The sequence below is a fragment of the Physeter macrocephalus genome, chromosome 20 (genome assembly GCF_002837175.3).
Source record: "Physeter macrocephalus isolate SW-GA chromosome 20, ASM283717v5, whole genome shotgun sequence".
In the NCBI taxonomy this organism is placed as follows: Eukaryota; Metazoa; Chordata; class Mammalia; order Artiodactyla; family Physeteridae; genus Physeter; species Physeter macrocephalus.
Window position 1 is genome coordinate 42,900,180 of NC_041233.1, and position 13,189 is coordinate 42,913,368.

Consider the following 13,189-nt stretch of genomic DNA (forward strand, 5'->3'; position numbering starts at 1 on the left):
TGGTAAATGCACAAAGAGCTTTGACTTCTATTTCCAGGCCAATATCCATTTAACTACTAAGTTTTGTACTTTTATCTCCACAGTATGTCTTGCATTTTCATCCATCAGCATAACTCAAGGACAAGCCCTCTTAGTTCTCACTTGACTTTGGAAAAATCTCCTAATAGTTCTCCTTACTATATTTCATGATTCAACCTTCTCCAGTTTTAGTGTCTCAAAGCACAGTTCTGACCTTATTGGTAGATGAATTCTCATTGCAAACTGTCCCTTGAGGTTTCCTAGATTCAAGCTGCAGCCTATCTCTTTTCCTTTTATTTAGAAGCATATATTCTGTAATCTAGGAAAACTGAACTAATTGCTGTTCCCTCAACATAATCTAACTTTTTCTTATCATGCCTACCCTGATACTCTTTTGAACCTATACTTTGAAATTACCTTTATCCATTACCATCAGTTAAATGTTATCTACTACCAAAACATGTCTTAAATTTCTGCTCTCTACATAAAATATTTCCTAATAGTAACGCTGGTACATAATTTCTTACTCCAAACTCCTAAGCCTTCAAAACTCTTTTTTTTTGTGGGGGGGTGGGGGTGTGCCATGCAGCTTGTAGGATCTTAGTTCTCCAACCAGGAATTGAATTCAGGCCCCGGCAGTGAAGGCACCAAGTCCTAACCACTGGACTGCCAGGGAATTCCCTCAGAACTCTTTTTTGACTCACATTATAGTTATCTATATTCATCTCATATCAGTTTTACAGGATTTGCTTAATGTAAAAGGACTGTGTCATATTAATCCCAACCCATGTTGAACTTTGCATAAAATAAGTACAATTAAATAAACTTAGTGTCCTTAATAACTGATTGTGAAAAACCTACACATTTCTAAATATTACATATACCTAACAATATTTTCAAATCAGTACTTTCTTCTTTAGGCAACTTCTTTAAAAATACCATTTATTTTGAAAGTTTAATTTATGAAGTACACTTATAACTCTAGCCAGCCATTTATGTTAACTTTTGTTTCATTTTTTGAAAAGCATTTCTACAACACACTGGATCTTATTTCTTTTCACTGTCCTCCAGTTTATTTTTAAAGTAATGAAGATTTTTTATTTTGTAAAAATGGTATTTATATAGGAAGAAGAATCATGATAAAAAACTTTCATTCCTGTGAGGAGTGAATAACATTTGCCTTTGCTTTATGAAATCAGTTCTTATTCAGGTTTGCTAAACATTTATTTATTAAGCAATCCAAATAATGTAGTTTCTAGAAAAAACTCAGTTCTCCTTAGACTGAGTATGTATGCTGTAATCTACACTGTTTGGATCAATAAATTATTTATAAAAGCTTCACTTTGCATGTTGCAACTTAAGTGATTGAAAAATGTAATAAATTTTTTTCAAGTTAAAAAATTCATACGTATTTATTGGAAAAAATTCTTCACTTACTTTTTACTCTTGGCCTTACTTTTCAAAGATAACCTTCATCAACTGTTGGTACATATCATTCCTGAAATTTATCTGTGTATGTCAAAATGTATTCACACATGTGTACTAACATACAGATATGCAAATATACATTCAGAGTACTATGCTGAACAATTGTTTTTAAATTGGAAAATAGTTTGCATGTCTAGGTATATATGAATGGTAATCACCCTAAATAATTACCCCCAAACAGTTTATACACAGCATTTTTTTTCTGATTTGTTTCATGAATGAAGCAATTTAAGAGAATCAGAGAAAATAGAATTGCCATGACTTATTTTTGCCACCCAGTTATTAAAAATAAACCAAAACTTCCCTAACACATTCCTAAGCATTTTGGATTCCCTAAACTCTCACTAATAGACTTGGTGGAACTATCTTTGGTATATTTATGACCTTCTTGCAGAGCAGAATAGATTCTATTCCAATGTGAGATTACAGTGAATGCTGTATATTAGCATTCTTGCCTTCATCCCATTCTTGCCTTCATTCCCTTGCCAGGGAATTCTTGCCTTCATCATGATCCATTATGGTTGGAATTTATTGCAATCTAAGTTATATCCATGCTACTAACAGTTGCATAGGGGACTAAAGTTGACAGTGACAAGCGTTCCAGGTGACCTGGTTATATCTAATCTATGGGCACTTAGTGCGACTAAGTGGCGCTAAGTTGCAGCACACTACGTCTGATCATCTACTTACAAAGATTGTGACCTTTCTGTCCCATACTAACACTTACTATAGAATTAGAAGTTGATATGGAATGGTTTTATAGGTCTCTCTCACAATATTTATAAGATAAATAACTTTAGAAGAACATAAATTGTCACCTGATTGTCTTCTGAGAGGTGTGCCAAGGACTAAATAGTACAAGTATTCTGTTTTTTACTTTGCAATTGAAATATGCAGTACTTTTCTTAAAAAGCCTATTAAAGCAAAGACTTTAAAACTGGTAGTAAAAATGGAGGTCATACAATTTAAATTCTTTCCAGAATATTTCTAAGACCTAGTCTTTTTAAGTTATCTTTTAGTCTCAAGCTTGCAGATTTTCAATGATGGGGCTTAATTTTTTGTATAGTCCATTCTATTCTGTCCCGCTTTGTATTAATAGAAAATCTCTACTTATATTGAAAACATATGCTTTGTAATACTTTTTATTTATTATTCTTATTTCTACACTCTGAGACTACAGTGAATAAACTAATTTATCTTTTCATAACAACCATTCAGATGTCTGATGAATCTTGTGATTTTTAGTTTAAACATCTCAAATTTTATCACACATTCTCAGGATGATTAGGCTTCACTTCCTATTTGCCCATAAAATGGTGCTTATCGTAATCTACCTATCTCTTCATCTATTATTAATGCATATGTAGTAGTTTGTATTATTATTCTAGTAGTCCATTTACAGTGTTGGCATGTAAACTCATCTTTACATGCCAACTCAAAATTTTGTAAAACTCAAAATTTTACAATTATATTTTCATATTAATGTTTGTAGCCACTTATTATTATATTTGGGCAATTAACTTTTTTTTCTAATACAAATAAGATTATTTTAATTTATTGTAAAAATGTAGATTTTTGTTACTTATTATTCTGATAAAATGATTTTGAACCTTGTCTTTTATCATTAAATGTAGTATATATCCTTCTGAACTTTGTAGCATTCACAGATTTTACACACATGGCTTTAATAACATTTATATATGTCAGTGATTAAAAGTGAATTGGGGCAGACATTAGAACTCAGATCTGTATGGTACTTCACTAGAGACCTTCCTCCATATGATAATGATGCTTCAAGTTATTCTTTCTAGATACAGTTATTCATCCAGGTACAATACAATTCAATTGCATTTCTCTTTATTGGCCATAAAAATATCTTGATATTAAACAATGTTTTCTTCAGGTTAGGTATAGTTTCTACAACATTCTTCTCATTAGAAATGTGACATTTTTAATGAACCTATCCTAATTTCCAGTAATCATTGCTATATCTTTAAATTGGTTTTAATCCAGATATTTAATAATTTGTTTTATAATTCAAGATTGTCAGTTTGTATTTTTTTAGATGCATGTTTTTTTTACTTTTTTGGAGATTTGGCTTTTTATAAGTAAAAAATAGTTTACATCTGTTATGTGTTAATATGTGCCTAGCACAGGGTAAGCTCATATAATACTTATGATGATTATGTCATATCAGTGTTTAGTATTATCCCCATTTTTAGAAATGAATAAACTAAGCACAGAGAGTTTGCATCTAGATCATACAATTAGTAGGTTATGGAACTAAGGCTAGAAGCACAGCAGTACAACTCGGGTAGTACTCAGTCATCTGTTCTATACACTGTGCTAGTTACTAGGTAGAGAGATTTAGTCATGACCAAAATAACACCCCATGCTTTATGAAGCTTCCAGCATAGTAAAGGGAGACAAACTCAAACAAATATATAAAATGTGTAATATGCCATGTGATGCATGAGAAATGCAGTAAAAACAGTAAATAAATAGGGAGAAAGTTGAAAGGACAGAGCAGACTGGAGGCATGGCATTCTAAACAGGGTGGTCAGAATAGATCATACTGATAAAATTATATGTAAAGAAAATTTTATAAACTCAAAAATATTTTAAAAATCACAAAGAAATATTCTGTGGCATTAAACACTTTAACTCTAGATTCAGAAATGTGTGTATCCCACTTCTGCAAGCCCTTCATCATAGCACCTGAGTAATAAATGCCCCCTTGATGACAATTCTCCCCTTATAAGAATTTATCATAAAAAATAATTAAAGTTAGCACATATTTATGTACAGTATGTTTACTGAGGTATAAACATTTTGCTTGTAATGACGAAAATTGACAATAATAAACATCTCATTATAAGTTTTTACTTAGACCAACTATGCTATAGACTTATGATGGAATACAAAATATAGCTTCATAGTAGTATACATCAAAGTGCTATAGAAAATCTATATTTGCAAACATGGGATGATATTCACGTGTGTGTGTGTGTGTGTGTGTGTGTGTGTGTGTGTATAAAACAGGTGTATATTTGGAAAGAGGGAAAGATTAGCAAAATAAACATTTAACTGTATAGAATTAGGAAGTTTGATTGGGTTGTGAATGGATTCTCTTCTTTTGGTTATCTATATTTTAGTTTTTATCAGATATGAACATTTAATATTTTAGCAAAAATATAGATTTAAACAAATGATATACCGTGTTATACAATCTCTCTATCCTATGTATATTATCATTAATACATTGTTTTTATAAATTAGAAGTTTATGTCATTGTTTCTTTGACTTTGGAAGGACAAAATTTGTGGCATCCCATCAAATATCAGACATTAATTTTGTGATTGTGTTCGTCACAAGTCTTCTAATTATGAACATAATGCTACCTCAGACCCTATATTTTGAAAATTAAGCAGTGAAATAATCATGATTATCTTCACGTTTCCTTAAAATAATGCAAAATGGATCAATTTTTATAGATTACTATCATTTAAAAGTGAATAAGCTAGAAGATTTTATTAAACAAATACTTTGACAGTAATGAGATGCTTCAGTTTCAATTATTTTTTTTTAAAGATACAATTTCTGTGTTGCAGCCTCCAATGAACATACACTCCATCGTGGTACAAGTTCAGTGCATCAACAAAAAAGTGGGTACTGTTATCTACCACGAAGTTCGAATCGTGGTGAGAGACAGAAATGACAACTCACCCACATTCAAGCATGAAAGCTACTATGCCACAGTGAATGAGGTCAGTTTCTATCCACCACTCTCTGCTTCCTTTTTATTGATATATGTAATTGACTGTATATTTTAAATATTTTGAAATTATTCCTCTATAATAACAATCTTAACTGTTTAAAAATATCAAGAAAACATTAAAAAAATAGTGCTTTAGAAGAAATAAGGTCTGAGTAACTTCTGATACAATTTCAGGAATTCACTTTGCTGCAGGAAAAAAATTGATTTATTTATAATAATGCCCCAAATATTGACATTTTCTAATCATTTTCAACAACTTAATGCCTGAATCTAAATACATACACGCTTACTGAGGCTCAACAGGTGCTATTTATTCTCATTGTAAAATGAGACAGATTTTTTTTTTGTATCTCTGAGGTGGTAGCAGTAATTCAATACTAGAAGAAAATATGTATTTGAGATTTTATTAATTTAAAGTTATTTTCTCAATTTTAAAATCAAGTTCTGACATATTAAAAATATTTAAATATAAATCAAAGCTGAATTCTTATAAGAAAATCCTTATCAAACTATTTAAAAATATTTTTAAAGTAGTATTATTGCTTTTATTAGAACATGCTTTTTTGTTGTTTCTTGTTTTACTTTGTTTTGTTTCCCTTTGAACCAAAATCCATAGGCCAAGAACCCTTTTTATGTTATTTTTTAAAAATAGTGCTTACTCTATTAATTTTTTGTAGAAAAAATATAAACTATTATAAAAAATGTATAAAATATTTCTGTAGTATCTCTAATATCATCTATTATGTGTACTTTAGACACACAAAAAATGAACTATATTTTTAATAGCCTATACTTTAGCAAATCATCTTTACCTCCATGTCTTTTTTTTAATCTTAAAAAAATACGTACCTACTTTCTAGGAGGAAATCAGTATAATTTGGGTATTAAACACAGCATTGGGCCTATAACTTTTACATGCTTTTTGAAATTATTTAAAATGTATCTTACTTACCTCAACATTCTTCTATTCACTAAAAGTTGAAGAAATGATGTTTCCTGTAATCTGAGACTTTCTAGATTGTATTACTAAAAACAAAATAATAAATAAAAGAAATAAAAGCTTTTTAAAGTTTAACAGGTGAAATTGCTTGTTAGTTAATGCTTGACCTTTTTGAGCTACCTTTTACTTAATAGGCTTCTGCTAAAACAGACAAATGCTAATTAATGTAATTAATCATGTTACATGATTAATTATTTTAGCATCTAAAGTATACTTTTTGAATGAGATTTTGCTTTTTTTATTTGAGTGCTAGCTTTGAGTATAAACTGATAGATGAGTTATCTTAGGCAACATATCTAATTTTAAAATCTATTCCTGTACCATGTTTAACTGTTGTTGGATACATGTCTTTAGTTTATTTTTCATAAAGAAATTTATAATGTTCAATTTGAATTCAAAGTATCCTATGTAATTTGACTACTTCCACTCCCCCCTCTAATTTTTTTCAGCACCTTGCTGAAAACTAACCTTTTAAAATACTATTTTAATTGTGTCACTCTCCTATTCAAAAATTGTGTAATTTCTCATTATTATCAGCAAAAATGTCATCTATCTCCACTGGCTGATTTTCAAGCCCTTCCATAATCTGACCTTTTGTCAATGTATTCTTAACTTCAATTTCTCTCTGATATTGCCTCATTCTGTTCAGATTTAACTTCCTCATGTCTTACAAATATATTCATTTATTTGGCTTTGCTCATACTGTTCAGTTTACTTAGAATGGAATCTTCCCTACTTTGCAAGTCTCCAAGTTTTATTCATCTTTTAAAATTTAACTCATGATCTATTTCCATTTCCTGTTTCTATACTCATCCCCAGCTATACACATTGATCAACCTTCAGTTTCTCCAAACTCTAAACTCCTATGTCATCTGGATAAATGTTAATTAGAGTGATACCATTTATAGAAACATTAAACATTTTATCTTAAACATTATTTGTAGAGGCAAGATTTCTTTACAAAGCTGCCTAATTATGGTTTTCTCTCGGTGCATTTCCTAAAGACAACTGAGGCAATCCTATCCCACTGTTACTATGGTCATATATTCTATGGTTTGATTATGTAGGATGTGTGTAACTGATGATATTTTCCTCCATTGATTTTGCTCATACTCTCTCATATCTATTTTCTTGTAAGGAATCCAAAGTTTATTTAAACATCAAAACATAATTATAAGAAAAAATGAAATTTAGCTATTTTTCTCATCCTTCATTTATCTGAGTAGTTCTTAGTTTAATTGGCTTGAATGGGTTTATCTTTATATCCATATCTCTCCACTGGGAAAATACATTGCAATTTTATATATACCCATATGTATATATGTGTATGTATATATGTATGTGTGTGTATATATACTATGTATGTCTGTGTGTATATATATATATATATATACATATATACAGTGCTGCCTGTAAAATAACTACAGTGCTGCCTGTAAAATAAAATTAAATAAAATACATTTTACTCTGTGCAAGATTGCAAGATATTTTCCATGCTATTTCTTCTTTTAGTATAAGACATGCAGTTAATGCAGTTAAGACTAGAATGATCTAAATGCTTTCCCCCCAAAAAAAAAAATCATTCGGGGTTTAAGAGATTGTTGGTGTCAAAATATTTTACACTTCATCAGAATCCAAAGGATAGGTACAAAGTCATCATCACAGATTTATAAAAGAAGCTTCTAAAATTAAAGTCCTGATTAGTCACTCTCCTTATTAACTGTGAGAAAACCAAGACCTGGAGCAGCACATGAATTGGCTACCAAGGTTTAAAATTCTTTGTTTGTGAGACATAAAGCATTGCAAGTATTTTTTTTTCTCTCTGGGTAATTGGAGACTATCAATTAGTTTTGGATAATTGTATCATTAAGTAATTAGTCTTGTTGGTTCTAAGAACAAATTGCAAAGTCTAATTGCTGCTGATCATTCTTAAGTAATTTTTGGAAGATAAATATTTTCTGGCAGTGATGTCTTTGATAACACATGCATCCCATTTCAAAAAATTCCTTTTGATATAATAAAAAGTAAACAAGGGCAAGTCAAGGCAGACATAGTGTTTTCTTGCACCTGTGAAGAATTAATCTCAGGATAATATAGAGGTTATATTTGTCCCGGTCTTTAATGATCTCATTACAGACGGGCAATTTTTTTAGTCAATATTAATTTGTTCTTTTTGTCACCTTGAATATCACCCTAAATGTACTTTGCTGCTGTGACATGATGTGATTTATTGGAGATAATTTGTTGGCACTTTCTGAAAGAATGTTTCCTTGCATTTCTCTGGACAGGTAGATGGTTTACAGTCAGAAAGAAAGAAAGAGAGAAAGGAAGGAAGGGAGGAAGGAACCATATATTGTGTAGTAATGTAGTATTTACTGTTGAAAAAATTTGCATGTAAGTGGACCTGTACTGTTCAAACACATGCTGTTCAAGGGTCAAGGGTATATGTAAAAATTCTGAACTCTTTTTCTTTGTTCCTGGAAACTTGGAGAAATAGAGTTCAGATGTAATTATAAGGTTGGACTCAAGGAAATTGCCAGTGTTCAACTATTTTTGTTGTATAAAAATGGCAATTGAATAATATTCTATAAATAAAAATGAGTCTTAAATAAAATTTCATGTCACTGTATTATGGTAATGTTTCTATTTGGCCTTATACTATTAAAAAATACATACTTGGTGTCTATTATCAGCACTGTTGTCTCCTGATGGTGTTTTGAATTTATTTGGTGAACTGTTTCTACTATCCCTTAAGGTTTGTTTAACTTAGTAGACCTTATTTTCATGAATTGCTACTGACTTAAATATAAGGAGTTCTGTATAACAAGCTTAAATTAAGAAAGGATTGAATGCAAGGAGATGAAACTGAAGAACAAGTTGGGGTCAGATCCTGAAAGGTACCATCAGTTATAAAGAGGAGCTTTAGGGAATAAGGGACCAGTAAATGGCTTAGCAATATAAGTGCATTCAGATTTGCCAATTTATGATATCATTCCCACAGCTGGATGGAGAATATTTTGAAGAGGTGAGCTGAAAAGAGATGCAAGGTAAAAATCTTGAAATGAATAGAAATGGAAAAAGAGGGTGTATAGGAAGGATATTAGGTGGATAACTTCATGAGAAAAGATGACCTGTTAATTGCAGAGGGTAAAGGAGAAAAGTGTAGACCCTATATATTGTTTAGATTACCTTTGAGGTTCTGGCTTAAAATATAGCAGGATTCTACTGAGAGAATATATTAGAGAAGAACACTTTTGGGAAGATTTGCAATTTGAGGAGAATATCAGTTGTTGCAACCCAGCATGGAATGTCTTTAGATCTTGAATAGTCCATGTCGAATAGACATAAAGATTTGTGAACCACAGTGAGTAAACCTAAATTAAGATTGCCTAAGTGAGGTGTTTTGCTTTGTTTGTTTGTTTTTGATTTTGCAGAATATGACAGATAGTAGGTATCAATAAAAATCAAAGTAGTAAGAGAATGAGGGGGTATTGATGCAAAAGATATATATATATATATATATATATCTTGTTTTAAGTATATATCTTTACATGATATGTATGTATATCTTTATATATCATGTAAAGATATATACTTAAAACATAAGAACAGATATATACTTAAAACATAAGAACACTAATTATAAACCAGAAGATAACTGACAAATATAGTCTAATGTTTTTGTTGCCTAGAACATGAATGAAATCATGAATAATATACATATTAATCAAAATAAAGAAAGGGAACAAACAAAAAAGAACATAGAATAGGTAGGAAAAATATGAACACTTACTAAGAGTATTCAAAATAAAAGTATTCACCTTGTACAAAAATTACATTAAAAGTAAAGGGGAAAATACTCAAATGGAAAAACAAAGTTTTCAGAATAGATTAAAAAATAATGTCAAGGATTGGTTCAAGATGGTGGAGTAGAAGGATGTGCTATCACTCCCTCTTTCGAGAACAACGGAATCACAACTAATTGCTGAACAATCATTGACAGGAAGACACTGAAACTCACCAAAAAAGATACCCCACATCCAAGGACAAAGGAGAAGCCAAAATGGGATGGTAGGAGGGGCGCAATCACAATAAAATCAAATCCCATAACTGCTGGGTGGGTGACTCACAAACTGGAGAACACTTATACCACAGAATATATAAAAATATATTATTTTTGAAATATATTATTTTTGAAATAATATATTTCACAGTGCTTGAGAATTAACACTTCGAAGCCAGACAATCTGTGTTGCAGTCCTTATCTACCAAATATTAGAAGTATGACATCAGGCAGAAGCTCTCAGCCTTGGATTCCTTAACTGTAAAATAAGTATAATAACAAAAAATAATGTTAAAAAGTTGTGTTGAGGATTATAAGAGTTAATGCTTTTAAAATACTTAGTATAGGTTCTGGCCATTTTACAAGTCAACTCTGCCTTGGAAATATGTTTTTTAGAAATAGTTATATTTCTATAACTATTTTTTAAAACAAAGGGGGTCTTCAAAATGAAATGCAAAAATAAATTTGTAAACAGGCAGTAATTAGTGGAACATTATTGAGAACTTCAGCTTTTTCTCACAATGGTGAAATGTCTCTGAATCTATTCAATTTGAGCTTTCACTTTCCTGATCAAATTTTTAGTTCTGTGCTATTCTTTCACATTTCATTGTGACTATATCATCTGTTTCCATTTAATATATGTATTTTTGAACACTGTTCTTCTCAGAGCCATTCTGGTAGATATAAATGCACAGGTAGTCTCCATGATGAAGCATAACAGAGAGATTCCACATATATTTAAGAATATTTTCTACATATTTTCTATCTATTTTCTTTATGATTTCTAGATATAAGGTGATTTTTTTAACCAGAAAAGGTTATTTTATTTTATTTTAATGTATAAATAGTTTCAAACTTACAGAAACATTATAAGAATAATACAAGCTTTTTCTCTAAACCATTTGAGAGTGTTACTGAAAAGAGTCCTTCTTACCCCCAAATACTTTAGTGTGTATTTCCGACACACACACATTTTTGACTTCTGTATACACTACAGTGTGCTCACCACCTAAAGTTTAGTTTCCATCCATCACCATACTGTTGACCCCCTTTACCAATTTTGCCCTCTCTCTAGCCCCTTTTTCCTTTGGTAACCATGACTCTGTTCTCTATATCTATGTGTTTGTTTTTGTTTGGTTTGTTCATTTAAAATTTTTTTAATATTTCATAATAAGGTGATTTTTTTATATAAGTAAAACAAATCATTTTTTTTAGAAATATGGTCCATGGTATTGGAAACTTGATAAATATCTTTAACTACTCAAGGAGTAAAAATCATGGACCTTTAGAGTCCTTCCCATTCACAGAGTTTCTTTAAATAGAGAGTACTAGCATTTAATCTACAGCACACAAAAGCTTCTGAAGAACAAAAGACTAAGCAGCCCTTGTTCCTTTAACTTGTCTCTATTTTCCTCCTCCAAGGAATTAGGCACATTCTGGGAGGCAGGAGACAGGTAACAGAGAAAAAAGGAGGATCTTAAGGGAAGAGAAAAAAGCACATAAAAATACATTTTCTACTTTAAGCATGTAAATGGGAATCAATCTTTCACCAGTTTTAAAATATTCATGTATTCAACTATTTGACAACTTTCAATTTAATAAGTTCTTTCATATATATATTCTCTCTCTCTGTATATATCAATACATATGCACACATATATATCAATTTAAGCTTAATTCAATTTAAATGTAATTGCTCTTCAGGTTTTAGTAAAGATAACTAGAGCTACTTATCACTCTCTCTAATAATAATCCTTACTCTTATCTTAAAGATACTTGTCTACATGAATATTTTTAAAATTAAAAAAACCATATTTTTTCATGTAGTTGTTTTACAATGTTGTGTTAGTTTCTACTGTACAGCGAAGTGGAGTTCCCTGTGCTATACAGCAGGCTCTTGCAAGTTATCTATTTTTTACATATTAGTGTATATATGTCAATCCCAGTCTCCCAGTTCATCCCACCCCCCGCCACCCGCTGCTTTTCCCCCTTGGTGTCCATACATTTGTTCTCTACACGTGTGTCTTATTTCTGCCTTGTAAACCAGTTCATCTGTACCATTTTTCTAGATTCCACATATATGTGTTAATATACGATATTTGTTTTTCTCTTTCTGACTTACTTCACTCTGTATGACAAACTCTAGGTCCATCCATGTTTCTACAAATAACCCAATTTTGTTCCTTTTTATGGCTGAGTAATATTCCATTGTATATATGTGCTGCATCTTCTTTATCCATTCATCTGTCAATGGGCATTTAGGTTGCTTCCATGACCTAGCTATTGTAAATGGTGCTGCAATGAACATTGGGGTGCATGTGTCTTTTTGAATTATGGTTTTCTCTGGGTATATGCCCAGTAGTGGGATTGCTGGGTTATATGGTATTTCTACTTTTAGTTTTTTAAGGAACCTCCATACTGTTCTCCATAGTGGCTGTATCAGTTTACATTCCCACCAAGAGTACAGGAGGGTTCCCTTTTCTCCACACCTTCTCCAGCATTTATTGTTTGTAGATTTTCTGATGATGCCCATTCTAACTGATGTGAAGTGATACCTCACTGTAGTTTTGCTTTGCATTTCTCTAATAATTAGTGATGTTGAGCAGCTTTTCATGTGCCTCTTGGCCATCTGTACGTCTTCCTTGGAGAAATGTTTATTTAGGTCTTCTGCCCAGTTTTTTTTTTTTTAACATCTTTATTAGAGTATAATTGCTTCACAATGGTGTGTCAGTTTCTGCTTTATAACAAAGTGAATCAGTTATACATATACATATGGCCCCATATCTCTTCCCTCTTGCATCTCCCTCCCTCCCACCCTCCCTATCCCACCCCTCTAGGTAGT

At 31.1% G+C, this 13,189-nt stretch overlaps 1 protein-coding gene across 16 annotated transcripts in view; it reads left to right on the top strand.

The window, feature by feature from the left end:
- The window catches only part of PCDH15 (protocadherin related 15), a 699,366-nt gene that overhangs the window by 267,285 nt on the left and 418,892 nt on the right, over positions 1-13,189 (top strand). For all 16 annotated transcript variants that reach the window (XM_024121304.2, XM_055081163.1, XM_024121303.2 and 13 more), the window contains one exon: positions 5,118-5,273. In XM_024121304.2, coding sequence (XP_023977072.1) covers positions 5,118-5,273 — 156 coding nt within the window. The remainder of the gene's footprint in view (positions 1-5,117; positions 5,274-13,189) is intronic.